The following is a 17,458-nucleotide window of genomic DNA, read 5'->3' on the forward strand; positions in this document are numbered from 1 at the left end:
GAAAACTAAATATTTTGTTAAAGCGTAGTTGGCATAGTATAGACCAATAGGACGAGGGTTACTTGCACTTTTAAAGAAATCTCTTTTTTGTTTATAGGTATAAGAAAATGTCAAGTCTGTAACAGAACTGCCCCTGCCATCCGATATCTTTATTATGGAGTAGTTTCATGCTACGGATGTCAAAATTTTTTTTGGATGTGGCACAAAAAGTAAGTAACAGGTTTAAAACCATATAAAATCAACCATATAAAACATAGCACATCCTCTCATCTTCAGGGGGGTGGGGGGGTTGACACTTAGTTAAATTGACAACCTTTTTATTTGCCCCCAAATATTATTTTAGAATTACTTCGCTTGTTGGTTATACCTTATTCCTGGGTATAAGTTATCTTGTGAAATGTTAAATTCGACATAAAAATTATAATACCCCAATCCCTTTTTAAAAGCGAAGCTTTTCTATAATTAGGGTCGGTCAGTCTGTAACGGATAGATCCTTCCGCTAATTTAGGCATGATAGAATTATCCTATCGATTTCAAATTTTTCATGATGATTCCTGTAGTAGTTAGGTACGGTTAGAAAGCGTAGCAACTCTATTATCGTTACCAGAATGTCCGTGCGTCCATTTTGAATATGTTGATTTATTTACTTTTTTAACAACAATTTTTTATGTGATAAAATCATCTGATTGATCTGATTTTTGATGACTGATTTCTATTACAACAAGGTTCAATCTTATATGCAAAGAATCTCTATATTCATGTCTTAAAAATGTCTTTATGTCCTTAAACAGAATTCTGCATTTAGGAAGTTTTGCAACAAATTTATGTATAATTTTGTCAAAACGTTTCAGAGCTTCGTTTTTATGGATGTTGTCATCCTTGTTTATATTCTGATGTGGAAATGTAAAAAGAACAAGGAGCTATGCTACTTATCATAATTCACCAAGAATAACTTTTCTCGTATTCATTCGAATCCGGTGGATAGGAACCGGTTCTCATCCATACGAAAAAACAATGTCTAGCATCGTATTATATCCAGCTTTCTACCAATATAGAAATGTACAATCATAAGATTAAAACCAGCTTTTTTAGCCGGTGCCTTCGGCACCACGGGGCTAAAAAAACTAGTTTTAATCTCATATTTGTACTTTCTATATCCGCGGAAAGCCGTTTATAATACGATGCGAGAAATAACTATTCCAGTATGGCTTTGAAACCGCTTATTATCCACTGGATTACAACCGGTTCTCAGCCATACTGAAAAAATATTTATTGCATTGTATCACAGACACTTTTCCACGAATATTTCAATAAATATCATAAAAGGGGGGTGGGGGGCGAAAGTAACACTTTTTGAAACCAAAACTAAAAGTCTAAGGAACTCAACTATAAAAAGAGTTACAGGTCTGACATTTTGCATGGCAGTTGCTTTATAGGGGTACAATATGGAACTGTGAAGAAACGTGGTGCATATAACAAAATTGGTTATAATCTTTTAATTTTTAATTATAATACCTGTCCAAAGAAAAGCTGTCTATAATACGATGCAACGAATAACTATTTAGGGCTAAACCAAGCTGCATTTCCAATACTGATAAGTGTGTGATAAACGAGAGAACCTATAAAAAATGTAGAAGTTGTCGTTACAACAAATGTATAGAAGTGGGAATAGATCCTTCAAAGCCATCCATCAACACTAATAAAGGTATTTTTTTAAAGGAACCCTGCAATAAATAAACCAAACTAACTGCTGAAAGACTGCCACAAGTAGAACCAATACCCCAAATTTGAAGCCTTCTGCTTTAAAAAAAAACAATGACATTTATGTACATGAAAATTTTGAAAGATTTCCATTGGTCATGATAGAAACTTAAAAATTAAACTACGTAGCCTAGAAACAAATTATAAGCCCATTTGCAACATAAATTTAGGTTGCCATTAAATTATTATGTTTTTACAATAAAAATACTCGTTTTTATAGTCAAAATCACTAAAAAATTAAGTTTAACTTTCATTGTACCAAGATTACTGTAGTATTTCCAGAGGGCTGAATCAGCTCAACAACCAATCACAGCTGAGCTTGTGTTAGTTCATTATTTTCCCGCTATGATTTTCCGCTCACAAACGCAAAGTTAAACTGAATTTTTTTAGATTTGATCTGAAAAATTGTATTTTTATTGTTAAAATGTAACCAGTTACTGGCAACCTTAGCTTTAAACTTTTTTAACCTGTTTCGAAAAGGTATTTATATCAAAATACACTATGATACCAGTAGAATCATACTGCAGAGCTAAAGATACGAATAGGCCCCAAAAAAAACTTTTTGGGGATTTTAAAGTTTATTTTTTAGTTTTTACAGATCAGAATTGTTTTTTTATTTTGGGGTAAAATTCTTAGGTAGCTTTTAGAGTGTTTTTGCTTCATAAATATTGTATTCTAGTATAGGGTAAAATTAGGTCTTTTGATTTCATCTATCAAAATTCATTAAATTCTTTACAATATTTCAATAGATTAACATAAACATTTTTATGGTCTATTTATTTTCCATTTAAAACTCACACAATTTGGCTGTAAAGGGTTAATAAGATGTAAATAACTGTATTATGCAATACAACAAATTTATTTTTGTCACATATACAAATATGATATAAGATAAGATTATTCAAACTTATTTTTTTCATATTTTAAAAAAATATATGTGTACCTATAGTTTTCATTCTTTTCATTTTAACTAAATAAATATGGAACTGTGAAGAAACGCAGCGGAACCGCCGCTCCCGCCGAATTTTTTTTTTGCCTTTATTCGCCAAATTAGACAATTCTCAATCATCTGAGATAAACTTTTTTTCTCATAAAAAATTTCCCTTATATTTTCACGTGTCAAGTGAAAATACAAGGGAAATTTTAAAAAAAAATCTCAGATGATTGAAAATTATCTGAAAACGCGCATGATCTCAGCCCATAAAAGAGTTACAGCTATAAAATTCGGCACAGCAATTGCTTTTGCGGAGAACAATATGGAACTGTGAAGAAACGACGGCGGAACCGCCGTTTCCCGCCAAAAAATTTTTTTTACTCTTTCTCGCCATAATTGATAATTTTCAATCATCTGAGAATTTTTTTTTAATTTCTCTTATATTTTCACGTGTCCTGCCGAATTTTTTTTTTTTTGCCTGTATTCGCCAAATTAGACAGTTCTTAATCATCTGAGATAAACTTTTTTTTCTCACAAAAAAGTTTATCTCAGATGATTGAGAACTGTCTAATTTGGCGAATACAGGCAAAAAATAAATTTGGGCGGGATCGGCGGTTCCGCCGCCGTTTCTTCACAGATCCATACTGTTCTCCACAAAAGCAACTGCTGTGCCAAATTTTATAGCTGTAACTCTTTTATAGGCTGAGATCATGCGCGTATTACTTTTTGTTTCAAAAAGTGGCACATCCGCCTTCCCCCTTTGTTGGTTATTAAATTGCCTACAAAGTATTAAATGAATTTATTGTGAGATGAATTTTAAGGGTACTTATTGGGTCTCTACTTTAAAACAAGATGGTGGGGGGGGGGGGGGCTGTGATTGCTAGGCACTTTGTTAGAAAACACTATTTTTGTTTGTTTGTAGAAAATAGCATGTCGTCATCTGATGCATGTCAAATCTGTGGCAGCCCCACAATCAAGGGTCGTAATTTTGGAGCAAAGGGTTGCGCTTCCTGTGTATCTTTTTTTAGAAGATGTTGTTTTGGAGAAAGGTTAGTTTTCTAGTCAAAGTTGTGTAGGGCATAGGTATTATACTGTTTAGATCTAAAAATAATGTTCTTTTTCATTAATGTTGCATTATGCATTTATCCTTTTTCTACCAATACACTTTCTCTCAAAGGTTCCAAAAAGCATTTGAAAAAAAAGAACTTTTTTTCTTCTACTAATTTTTTTAATGGATAGAATAATCTACATTAGGAAAGTAATTTCCTTAGGTATCTTTTATTAATCTTTCAAAATAATCAATATAATAAAAATCTTACAAATGAATGATTTGGTTACTTGCTCAGTTTGGGTTAATTTTTTATCTATAACTTTTTCTGAGATTTAGCTCTAAAAATCTATTGAATATATGTAGAAATATTTATGTTCTAGTGTAAAAATATAATAGAACATGGATATAAATATGTTACATTTTTTAATACTTAAAAATATAAAGGGCTGGCAAGCTAACATGCATTAACAATACTGATGACTGTGAGATAACCGAGGAAAGAAAAAGTTACTGTAAAAGATGCCGCTGGAACAAATGTATACAAGTCGGAATGAAACCTGAGAAGGTTAAATTCAATAATAGAGGTAATTATGTATAAAGGGATAGGTTTTTTTTCTCAGCTGCTAGTCAAGATAGATTTCTGGAATTTTTTGTGAAGATTATCTAAACTAATAAGCATACATTATATAATTTACATGGCCTGTCAGTCTGACTGTAATGCTCTGGCGGTCATTTGATTTCTAAAGGAAACAATTGATTTACTCAGCTGCTATTATAGATAGAAGGCTATTTTTTGTAGAGCTTCTCCGTTCTATTTAGTACGCATCTTACTATTTTAACTTACTTGGGCCGTCTGTAATGGTCTAGAAAACCTAAAATAAATGTGGAGGAAATTTCATTTTTAAAAATTGAAAAAAAATATTTCTGAGAAGATAATACCTACCCAAACTTTGCTAATGTTTTTGTGCTTTAATTTTAAGGATAATGTTGCATTTATTTTTTTTCTTTAGAATGTAAAGTCTGTGGCGACGAAACCGAAGTTTATAAACATATGGGAGCAGTTTCTTGTAGTGCGTGTTTTTCTTTTTTTTCTAAAGTTGATCCAGAGAAAAGGTAAAAAGTTTCAGGGATCTAAAGGGATAAGATAATGGCCAAATATTGATGTACATCCCCAATGATAACACACAAAATTAACCTATCTGCAGAATAAAATTAGTGGTTAAATGAAACGTTTGAACACTCAACTTAGTGAATTCACAATCAAAATTCATTAAATTAATTAAAGTTGTAAAGCCAATGAACAAGAAAACATTATCATAAAACTTTAGGTACTAGTGTAATAAACAGCCCATTGTCTCCTTTTTTTCTGTGTTTCTATAGCATGAATTAGATGAACATTTATTAACCCCCCGTCCTTGCACTGATACCCAAAGTTTATTGTAATATTTTCTTATTCGTTGCCTTACCTTTAGAGACTTTAGTAAATTTTGATTGGTTGATTTATTAAGTTGGGTGTTCAAACGTTTTAACCACTTATTATATTGTACAGTAGCTTTTCTCTTATTTATAGCCCCTGCGGGGCAATCACCTAACCTAACCTAAAATAACCTCTCAAAAGCTACTGTGAAAAATGAAAATACAACGAATCGCCCCTTAAGAGACGTTGACATGAAAGGGACTATACCCCTAACTTTTTGTTGTTGTAATTTTGATGTAAGAAAATTAATCAATAAAAATTTAATTAGGTATTACTTTTTTTAGATGTGAGTATGGCAACTGTGAGATTACAAAGCTTACAAAACATTATTGCCAATACTGTCGCTTTAAGAAATGTCTTTCAGTTGGTATGAAGCTTGGGTTGAGAAAAACAATTAAAAAACCCAACCCAGATATAGTTTCTGAAATTGTTGAAAAGGTTAAATCCGAAGGAAAATTATCTGAAGATCAGTTTGATGACAACAAGGATAGCATTGGAAATAAAGCTGAAATAAACCAGATCAAAGCAAAGAAATTGATGGAGTATACTAATACATTTCCTCAGGTACATTTGTTCTTTATCAAGTTCTTTTTGTCTACCTTTATAAGATGTAGCCATGATATGGTAAGAAATTCTGTTTGTTCATTATTTGTATTATAACTAATTACAAATTTATAATTAAAGTTAAGTACAGCTGGTTAAGATAACAAAAATATCCAGGAATAATGCCTTGATTTTATGGTATTTTGGGAGGGAAAAAGGAAAGAACAGGGAAAATCTGAACGTTTTTGTTTCTTATAATGTTTGTAGGGATATTTAACTTGTCATATATAGTTGAAACAATTTACCTACTGTTAAGGATTTATTTTATGATATAAAATTGCCAATTAGTTATTTATTTACGTAGTAATTAGGTAATAAAGATCTATTTTAATTTCGTATTATTGACAAAAAAAATACCTTACGGTCTACAAAGGGTTGAATCTAAGATGTTATTTAAAATGATAATATACTTTTTTATTGTGTTGGACAATAAAAAACCCACTTTGGAGAATTAGTTTACATTTTTATCAGACTGTTTATAAAGAAATATTGCACCTTTATTATTTACAAAGGGGGAGGTCATTTTCTAGTAAATTCCGTAAAGGTGTGTGTGTTATAAGGCCTAAAAATAGTAGTAGAACGATAAGGTGCTCTTTATATTCGTATTCCCTATTGAATAGAACAATAGGGAGCACCTTATCGTTCTACTACTATTTTTAGGCCTTATAACACACACACCTTTACACACCTTTACGGAATTTACTAGAAAATGACCTCCCCCTTTGTAATTAAAGGTGGGCTAGAGATGAGCCATCTAAAGTTACTTGAATACTAATAAAAAAAAACCTGTTTCTAGCTTTGTTATTATATTTGGTTTTCAATAAAAAATATTGCTTATTTTATCAATTTCTAAGTAACTATACATTGGTTTAAAGCAAGGATTGTGTTAAAAGTCAGCTTAACTGTAAGGAAAAATAGAGAACTATGTCAAAAAGTTTAGTTTTAGCTATAGAAGGAAAAAAAGACAATAAACTGCACATTTATATAGTCCGGAAATTTTTTCCCCAATCTTGGACATAGTAAAAATCGGCGGAAAAAGCCGTTTATAAGGAAATAAGAGACAGTTTTGCCCTATCTTTGAGATTATATGAATGAGATGATGTTAAGGTTTGATAATCTGATGAGAAATTTTCTCGTTCACAGTCCCTTTAATTTAAAGTGATCATTTATAGTAGCCAGATCACCATCTGTTTGTAATTGGATACAATACTCAGATACTTGGTTAAGTAACATCCAACAGACACCCAACCCTTTGATAGCACGATCTTTGTCTGGAAGTCCTAACTGTGCATGGTTATGGGCTGTGCCTGTGTAATTGCCAAGGCACTTTAGATAGCAGCTTCAGATACTATTTTAACGTCTCTAGTATGACGTGGTGTGGGCCAGTCTCGAACCCGCTTTGCCGAGGGTATTGATTGTCTTATTAAACATCTTGATATCTTCTTAACATATCCAATAGTTTTAAACAATTTAATTTTTATCAATCCATTAAGAATAGTAATGTATTTATTTAGAGACGAGACTTTTACACTTATGATGGCATATTGAACGCACTGGATACTGGAAACTACAATTATTTTATGATAACAAGGAAGAGTTTCTTTAAAAATGCACTGTATGGAGAATTCAGCACAGGGTGCGGCATTTGCACTGAACGGAGATTGGAGATGGAACATCAGATAGAACATCATATGAGGATGCACTTTAGAAAGCAGGCTTGTAAAAGTAAATATTTTTTCATGATTTTACATAAAGAATTTTATGGATAGGTACTTTGAGTTAGTTTTTACAATTTTGTTAGTATATTCTTTTGGTGTGTAAATTGTAATAGTGATTTTTCGCATTGTACTAAACATAGTACCTAATAAAGACAGCTTTCTTCGGAAATAAAACGAAAAATTATAAGTCTAAAACCAGTTTTGTTAACCCCTAGAGGCCAAACCTGGGTTAACAAAAATGTTATTGATCTTATGATTTTTCATTTTAATATTCGTAGAAATTACATGATTTTGAGTATGTCTAAGAACCGGTTCCAATCCAGCGAATAATAATTAGTTTCAAGGTCATACTGGAATAGTGATTTATGTTTATGAATATTGTCAAACATATTTTATTTCAGCTTGTGAACAACCTCTGTTTTCGTTTGAAAAAAGAATGCATAACAGGAGAAATCACTATAAAAAATGCAGGATTGATTTTAAATGTTATTTTTAAACATCATCAAATGGGCCTATCCGTAAATAATATGCAAAGAAGAGGTACTTTTTTTCAAAAATATTGGTTCCAAATCTAATTCTTACCAGTGAAAAAATGTTATAAAAATAAGTGGAATTCTTTTTTATAGAATAGTTTATTTTCCAAAGGTACTGTTGTTTTTTTATATTTTGTTAATATGAAACCTACCTATACAATTTTTAATGATTTCAAGGTTTCTTTGTGAAAAAGATTGCAATAGATAATCCTGAAATAGATTGCATATTTTAATATGATGTACAATTTTATAATGGTTTTAAAGGTTTCTTCCTGAAATAAATAGCATAAATATTATGGTTGGCAATCCGCAATCTGCCCATTTTAAAAAAGTATTTTATTGTTGCCTAACTTCAAGTAAATTGGTGGGTAGCATCCAAAGTATTTTTGTATTTTATTTCATTTTAGCTTTCCATGCTTATTTTAGGTAATGGTTTAAAAAATAGGGACTAGAATTATTTATTTATAAAAAGACCTATAGAAATATTGATAGAATCCACAATCCAAAAATCTGCAATCCGCAAAAAACAAGAATCCGCAATCCACGGATTTATCCGCTTTTATTTTGGGCGGATTTTAATAAGAATCCTGGCCCAAAAACCTTTAGATATCTCTTTCTTGCTCACAAAAAAGGGAAGAACTCACAAATCAGAGAAGAACTAAAAGGGGTTGTTGTGTAGTAGACTGTCCTATATAAAATTTAGGTTCCAATTCTAAAATCAATTGAAAACAGAGATTGTAACCGATTATGGAGTGATATGGAAGAACACAAGAAAGTATGCCGTGGCAGTGAGGTAAAATTCATGTATATTATCTATAATACCAAGTAGTATAATGTCTGTTCATCCGGATGATTTTTTAGCCCTACATCCGCTGGACTAATTCGGGTTTTGTTTCATGGATTATACCTTATGGTGATACCAAGTTTTGAGGCTAGACATGTTTTTAGGATTGATATGTTGACCCCTTCTTTTTTATTTTTATTTTTGATACGCAACTGCTAGTCTTTATTTATATTAAAGGGGAGTATGCACGAACAAGAGCAAGTGATTCCAAGCACCTTCTAGCACTGATTCTAAATGTGTTTTTTTTTGTGAATATTGGTTACGTGTAATATCATTATATCAATAAATCAAGTTTCACCACGGTTTTCTCAACATTATTAAGTTTTTTCACATAAAACCATTGTGAAACCTGATTTTTAAAATCGAAATAATGATATTATACATACCCATACCTAGTATATTTACCAAAATAACATTTAGAATCACTGTTGGAAGGTGCTTAGAATCACTTGCTTCCGTTCGTGCAGAGTCCCTTAACAATATGTCTGTGTGGTTGGTTGGTTAGCCTCCAGAGGACGTTCACACGTATTTGCTAATGCACATGTATCAGTTACATATATTTTGGTTATAGTTAATTTAGGTAGAACCCTCGTCAAGATTAAGAAAGTCGGTAGACTGTTTTAGCTTTGTCCACAGTGATAATACGTCCAATGTAGTTAGATTGTCATGGCAGTTAAAAAGATGTCTTGTGTCATGGGGTGAGTTTTTGCAGCTGGGGCATTTGTCATCAATATTTCCGTAAATTTTGTGTAAATAAGAGTTAAGTCTGCTGAAGCCAGGAAGTGCCATTTCTTCCTTGTTTATGTCAGGGGGGGGGGGGGGTACTTCCAAGTACTCGGTTGGGGGGAAGGTTCTCAAGTACATTTTTTACTTCTGATGTATGAATTTCCTTGAGTTTGGCCTTCTTGTTATCTGCATTATAGGTAGGTATTTTCTAAGGCAGTTTCTAAATTTATGTATGGTTGGTTTGAGGTAGTGTCTGGCAGGTAGAGGCTTGGTGATGTGCTTGGAGCCTGGATAGTCTTGTTGATGGCAGGTTAATAGGTACTGTTTTGATTTCATTAAACAGTGTTCTTTTATTGGAAGAATCTTAGTTTCTTGGTGGATGTGATGTTGTTGGCCATCGGCATCTTTAAACTGCCAGTTACTACCTTGAGAGCTTGATTTTGGGATCGTTGGAGCTTTTTCCAGCTAGAATTTGATATGATAGGGCTTCAGTTAGAACATGCATATTCTAGGTCACTTCTAGCAATAACTTTGTAGGTCATGGACATCGTTTCTTTGTCCTGACCCCAATTGTCGCGGAAGAGCTTGTCAAAAGTGCAACTACCTGGAGATCAACACCATCAGAATCTTCAGCAAAGTCTTCCAACCTACTCCTCACAGAGGACACATGTATCAGCTTATGTCTGCGTACTGAAGTATCTTGCTGAACCTATATGGTTCTTCTTTACAATGTAGCTTTACATAGGTCCTAGGAAGGTTTATAATTTTTTTTGCCGAAGGTTTTCATTATTTTAACAAAAGGAATCGCCCCTAGAAAAATTACCTCTCTCCATTTTTTTTACTATAACTAAAATTTAAATGCTGGATGGGGTGTCGACTCCCACCCTCAAGTGCACTCAGAGGCCATACGGGGCGTAGTCGCTTGTGTTACTTAAAGTGATAAATCAATAAACTTATCTTTTTTTTTATTAAGAATCCATTGAAATGCGAGGAGTGCGGTAAAATGTCTAAATCAAAGAGGATGCTGAGTACACATGTGAAATACCATCATAAACATATTGAGACAGTTGTTTGTGATACCTGTGGCGAGTAAGTTTAATAATTCTTTTGGTCATGGAAAGAAAATGAAGTTGCGGGTTTTGTCGTATTTTCACAGTAGCTTTTCTCCTATTTCTAGCTCCTGCGGGGGACTCTAGCCCTGCGGGGCAATAAGGGGGGGTCGGATCTGACACTTTTGCGTAAACAGGGAGTATAGGCTTTGTCTTAGGAGTAAGAGGATAGGTTATTTGGGGAAAAAGTTTAGTTTAGGGATGAATTTTTCTTATATTTAAACTGTTTTTAACCTATTTTTTAATCATATATCAAAAATATACTATGACACCAGTAGAATCAGACTGCAGAGCCCAAATTTGAATTAAGTCCCCAATAAACTTTTTTGGGGGGATTTAAAAATTAATTTTATATGTTGCTGTGATCATATTGACGGGAGCAAAAGCAACTTTTAGTTTGGGGTTAAATTGTTTCTTACAGAACAATTTTATATGATTCAGTTTATATCAATACAACAATAAAAAACTCTACTCTGTTCGATGGAAATAATTTTTTTTCTAAAACAATCAATTTCAGTAAAAAATTTAACATAATACAATAAAACACATAATGCTAAAGTTAAACCAATAAGATTTCTTGTTTCATATCAATTATTTATAATTTCCGAATGAGTGTTTTCACAAAGTGACTTATTTACAATGTAGTTAAATAATTTTTATTTAATTAAAATGAAAAGAATGAAAACTATATACACGTAAAAGATACATACTTTTTAAAAATATTTAAAAAAATAAGTTTGAATAATATTATTTTATATCATATTTGTATATGTGTCAAAAATAATTTTGTTGTATTGCATAAACATTTGTTGACATCATGTCATCTTGTCATCAAATTTAACCCTTTACAGCCAACTTTTATGTGTTTAAAATAGGTGAACGAACACAAACATGACAATGTTAATTCATTGGTATATTGTAAAGATTTAACTTTTTAGTGAATTTTTATAGTAAAATCATAAGGCCTAATTTTACTCTATACCAGAATACAATATTTATTAAGCAAAACACTCTAAAAGCTACGAATTTTACCCAAATAAAAAAAAAGACCTTTTGCTTGGGTCAAAATAACCACGGCAACAGTAAAAATTAATATTTAAATCCCCCCAAAAAAGTTTATTGGGGACTTAATTCAAATTTAGGCTCTGCAGTCTGATTTTACTGGTGTCATAGTATATTTTTTATATACGTTTTAAAAATAGGTTAAAAACAGTTTAAAAAATTTTTTGATAGGTCTCCAGGTTCAGGTGCTGCAGGCTGGAAGGTCACTTCTGGATAGGTATAAATGAAAAAAAAATTTGTTTGAAGATTTAGAGATCAACTTATTAAACCAAATATGCATCTTTTGGGATGTTATGAGTATATGAAGAAAAAATAAAAATCAGCCTCCTGGTTCAGGTCCTGCAGGCCTCCAGGTGAATTCTGGACAGGTAAAAACTAGAAATTTTTAATTTTATAGTTAGAACAAAACTTATTTAACAAAAGTTGCTACTTTATGGATGGTATGAAATAATTTAAAGAAAAACTTGAAATCAGGCTCCAGGTTCAGGTCCTGCAGGCCTCCAGGTAAATTCTGGACAGGTAAAAACTGAAATTTTTTACTTTTGAAGTTAGAACAAAACTTATTTAACAAAAGTTGCTACTTTATGGATAGTATTAACTCATTTGAAGAAAAATCTGAAATTGGGCTACAGGTTCAGGTACTGCAGGCCTCCAGGTGGATCCTGGATAGGTAAAAACTGAAAATTTTCACTTTTAAAGTTTGAACTAAACTTATTTAACAAAAGTTTCTACTTTATGGATAGTATTAACTCGTTTGAAGAATAATTTGAAATAGAGCTCAAAGTTCATGTACTGTATGCCTCCAGGTGGATTCTGGACATGTAAAAATTAAAATATTTAACTTTAGAGTTAGAACTATATTTATTTAACTAATTCAAAGAGAAATTTGAAATCGGGCTCAACCATTTTGTTATATTTTGAATTATATCTGCAAAAATAAATATTAACAATCGACTAGAATAAAAAACAAACAAAAACATATTGTCAACAACAGGTCAGTCACTAAAGAAAGCCTGCAGGAAATACGCCGCTCTAATTGCTGAAAGACTGCCAAAAATAGGCTTAATACTCCGAATTTGAAGCCTGCAGCCTTAATAACTTTTTTGTATCAAATTAGGGGTATTGTGTCTACTTGTTGGATTTTTACCACAGTTAAAGCAGTGTATTTACTGCAGGCTTCCTTTAGTGACTGACCTGTTGACAATATGTTTTTTTTATTCTAGTGGTTTGTTTATATTTTTTTTGCAGATATAATTCAAAATGTAACAAAATGGTTGGATTTAACTTGTACCCTGAGTCCGATTTCAAATTTCTCTTTGAATTAGTTAAATAGATATAGTTCTAACTCTTAAATTACATATTTTAATTTTTACATGTCCAGAATCCAGAATACAATACATGAACTTTGAGCTCTTTTTCAAATTATCTTCAAACGAGTTAATACTATCCATAAAGTAGCAACTTTTGTTAAATAAGTTTTGTTCTAACTTCATAAGTAAAAATTGGTATTATCCTCTTAGGGGGGGGGGGGGGGTACAAAATTGAAAAAAATTGGAGAAAAAAAATTTCTAAGAGGATAACGCCTAAAAATTTTCACTTTTTACTTGTCCAGAATTCACCTGGAGGCCTGCAGTACCTGAACCTGGAGCCCGATTTTAAATATATCTTCAAATTGGTTAATACTATCCATAAAGTAGCAACTTTTGTTAGATAAATTATGCTCTAACTTTAAAAGTGAAAATTTTTAGTTTTTACCTGTCCAGGATCCACCTGGAGGCCTGCATTACCTGAACCTGGAGCCCGATTTCAAATTTTTCTTCAAATTAGTTAATACTACCCATAAAGTAGACACTTTTGCTAAAAAAGTTATGCTCTAACTTTAAGTGTGAACAATCAACCTAATGAAGCAACCAATTTAAATTGACCCAATCCCCAAAATTGTTAAGCCAACTAATGAAAAAACGTTATTTTAAAACTTTGGGTACTATTGTCATTGCCCACTCTTTCTCTGCTGTACAAAGTTTATTCTGTGTTAACAAGGACAAAAGGGATGAAAAGTATAAAATATTTTTTTTCATGAAATAAAAGAAATATATTTTTTTCATTAAATAAAACAAATATATTTTATATATCAAAATATTGTAGATCCTAAATAAATTGAGTTGATTAATTTAACACATCGTATTATAGACATCTTTCCGTGGATAATAAGTAAAAACAAGGTTCCAAATGCCTGAGCTAACAAAACTGGTGCTAATCTTATGATATTTACTTTAATACTCATGTAAAATTTCTGTAATATTAATAGTAATAGAGTAGCCCCGCTATCAGAAATCATTTTGTTTTTTACCAACTGAGAACTTACGTCAAATTTTCAGATATTTAAATTAATTTTTTTAAAAGAAATAATAGTTGATTATTAAAATCTCGAAAGCTTCTTTTCCAACTTTGTTTCAAAAATTAATTTAAATACTAAGAAAAAAATAATTAATCTTGTGTACTTTCTTTAAGAGAAATAATTCTTTAATTTATACATGGGAACGTTTATGGGGGCGGTTCAAAAAAGTGGTTTATTCACCACCAATAATTAAGATTAAAAAAAAAATAAAAATCTGTATAATAATGTATTTTATATAAGTTATAAATTTAATTCCTTAGTAACGTTTATTTGAACAGTTACAAGCAACTTTAGATCAAGTATCTATTAATTTGAATTCGTTCGCATGTGTTCAAATAAGTTCGTATCAAAGTGAATTATGTTTACAGGAATAAATTCAGTTGAAACATGGATCTTGAAATTGTTGACGAAGTTTATCTATAATTTGAAATGTCTGTCAGCTTGTCAATGTAACTTTTTTTCTGCTTTTATTTTTAATTTTTATATTTTTTTTTGTATTTTCCTCAGAGCTTTTCAAACAGAGTGACAGATTAACAGGTAGAAAAACAAAGTGAGTTACAGAGTAGATTTGCTTTAAAAAATGTGTTTATCTGCTAACATTTTTATTTTGTTAGTGAGTAAATAAATATTAGTTTTTTAAAAGCAAAGATTTTCTATAATTAGGGTCTGTCCGTCTGTATGTGAGTTTATCATTATGGGACAGTTAGCTATTCTGGTTAATTTATTTGAAATATAGGTGTTCAAGTCAATTTCAGGCTCCAGGTATGATCCTGCAGGTCCTGATCCTCCAGGTCTCCAGAATTCTGTAAAAGCCTCCTGTGACCGCAATTTTTAACATAGAGCCTTCAAATTTTAAACTTAAGCTTTTCTTACACGCCTACATAACGTATCAAAATTTTATTAAGATCCGCCGTTTTCCCGCTGACCGCCGACTGCGGTGGCTGGCAGGTGCCAAGTACAGCTGCGGCCGCAGAAATTTATGTTTTGAGATTTCTAATATAAAATTTATATAAATACAAACATTTTCTGAAAAAAATATTTTTCTAGCTTCAAAGATAAAAAAATGAAAATTTTTAAGTAGAAAAGGACTTAAAAACAAAGGTTGTTAAATAAAAGGGTGAAGAAAGCGAAAATTGACTTAGGCTCAGTTATAGTCGGAAATTCATTATCCAACAAGGGCCATGCACTGAGATAATAGAGAAGGTATTAACATATTTGAAGAAAAATTTGAAATCGGGCTCCAGGTTCAGGTATTGCAGGCCTCCAGGTGGATCCTGGACAGGTAAAAACTAAAAATTTCACTTTTAAAATTAGGGAATAATTCATTTAATAAAAGTTGCTACTTTATGGATAGTATTGACTCATTAAATTAGGGGTATTGTGTCTCCTTGTTGGATTTTTACCGCAGTTAGAGCAGTGTATTTCCTGCAGGCTTCCTTTAGTGACTGACCTGTTGACAATATGTTTTTTTTTTATTTTAGTCAATTGTTAATATTTTTTTTGCAGATATAATTCAAAATGTAACAAAATGGTTTAATTTAACTTGAACCTTGAGCCCGATTAAAAATTTCTCTTTGAATTAGTTAAATAGATATAACTCTTAAATTACATATTTTAATTTTTACATGTCCAGAATCCAGAATACAATACATGAACTTTGAGCTCTTTTTCAAATTATCTTCAAACGAGTTAATACTATCCATAAAGTAGCAACTTTTGTTAAATAAGTTTTGTTCTAACTTCATAAGTAAAAATTGGTATTATCCTCTTAGGGGGGGGGGGGGGGGGTACAAAATTGAAAAAAATTGGAGAAAAAAAATTTCTAAGAGGATAACGCCTAAAAATTTTCACTTTTTACTTGTCCAGAATTCACCTGGAGGCCTGCAGTACCTGAACCTGGAGCCCGATTTTAAATATATCTTCAAATTGGTTAATACTATCCATAAAGTAGCAACTTTTGTTAGATAAATTATGCTCTAACTTTAAAAGTGAAAATTTTTAGTTTTTACCTGTCCAGGATCCACCTGGAGGCCTGCATTACCTGAACCTGGAGCCCGATTTCAAATTTTTCTTCAAATTAGTTAATACTACCCATAAAGTAGACACTTTTGCTAAAAAAGTTATGCTCTAACTTTAAAAGTGAAAATTTTTAGTTTTTACCTGTCCAGGATCCACCTGCAGGCCTGCAGTACCTGAACCTGGAGCCCGATTTCAGATTTTTCTTCAAATGAGTTAATACTATCCATAAATTAGCAACTTTTGTTAAATAAGTTTTGTTCTAACTTCAAAATTAAAAATTTTCAGTTTTTACCTGTCCAGAATTTACCTGGAGGCCTGCAGGACCTGAACCTGGAGACTGATTTCAAATATTTCTTCAAATGAGTTAATACTATCCATAAATTAGCAACTTTTGTTAAATAAGTTTTGTTCTAACTATAAAATAAAAACCGGGAGGCTGATTTTGATTTTTTCTTCATATATGCTCATAACATCCCAAAAGATGCATATTTGGTTTAATAAGTTGATCTATAACTCTTCAAACAGAATTTTTTTTCATTTATACCTGTCCAGAAGTGACCTTCCAGCCTGCAGCACCTGAACCTGGAGACCTATCAAAATTTTTTTTAAATATAAGGAAAATACACCCCAAAACTAAACCTTTTTTCCCAAATAACCTATCCTCTCACTCCTAAGACAAAGCATATACTTCCTGTTTACTCAAAAGTGTCAGATCCGACCCCCCCCCCCCCCTTAACATTTACTTTACCTAACCTAAAATAACCTTTCAAAAGCCACTGTGAAAATATGATGAAACCAGCAACTTCGTTTTCTTCCCATGACCCAATTTTTTAAAAGAAAAGATACTCATTATTCATTTTTGTCTGTTAGTCCATCTATAATACTGTCCGCCTCATAAGTGGAAATTATCGGGCACTTTTTTCGATAATGGGCCGCCGATTTCCCAAAAGGGTTTTGGGCACCCTTTTGGACAAATGTCGCAAAAAGGATATAAAATAGCCTAAAACCATACCGAGACTTATTATTAGAAATAAAATTGCCTAAAACCATCCTAGGACCTATAAAAGCTCCACTGGAAAGGTGAACCAAATCCGTTCAGCGGTTAGCGAAATCCTTCTCTAGATACCAAAATATTTATATTATAGTTAATATCACCCAAAAAATAGCCACCCCCCCCCCCTCTTTTTACCCCCTAAAACGGGGGGTGCCCAAATCTGCCCAAA

General features: G+C 31.8%; 1 protein-coding gene across 2 annotated transcripts in view; it reads left to right on the forward strand.

The window, feature by feature from the left end:
• LOC145326807 (uncharacterized) overlaps positions 1-17,458 on the forward strand; it is a 66,980-nt gene that overhangs the window by 6,387 nt on the left and 43,135 nt on the right. Inside the window, exons 6-15 of one of the 2 annotated variants that reach the window (XM_080170231.1) lie at positions 98-209; positions 1,566-1,705; positions 3,618-3,744; positions 4,191-4,330; positions 4,757-4,859; positions 5,508-5,787; positions 7,341-7,551; positions 7,946-8,012; positions 8,807-8,870; positions 10,621-10,736. The exons of the other annotated variant lie outside the window; for it this stretch is intronic. Coding sequence (XP_080026357.1) covers positions 98-209; positions 1,566-1,705; positions 3,618-3,744; positions 4,191-4,330; positions 4,757-4,859; positions 5,508-5,787; positions 7,341-7,551; positions 7,946-8,012; positions 8,807-8,870; positions 10,621-10,736 — 1,360 coding nt within the window. The remainder of the gene's footprint in view (positions 1-97; positions 210-1,565; positions 1,706-3,617; positions 3,745-4,190; positions 4,331-4,756; positions 4,860-5,507; positions 5,788-7,340; positions 7,552-7,945; positions 8,013-8,806; positions 8,871-10,620; positions 10,737-17,458) is intronic. 2 annotated transcript variants of the gene reach the window in all.

The sequence above is a fragment of the Acartia tonsa genome, chromosome 8 (genome assembly GCF_053477335.1).
Source record: "Acartia tonsa isolate MP-2025a chromosome 8, ASM5347733v1, whole genome shotgun sequence".
Classification (NCBI taxonomy): domain Eukaryota; kingdom Metazoa; phylum Arthropoda; class Copepoda; order Calanoida; family Acartiidae; genus Acartia; species Acartia tonsa.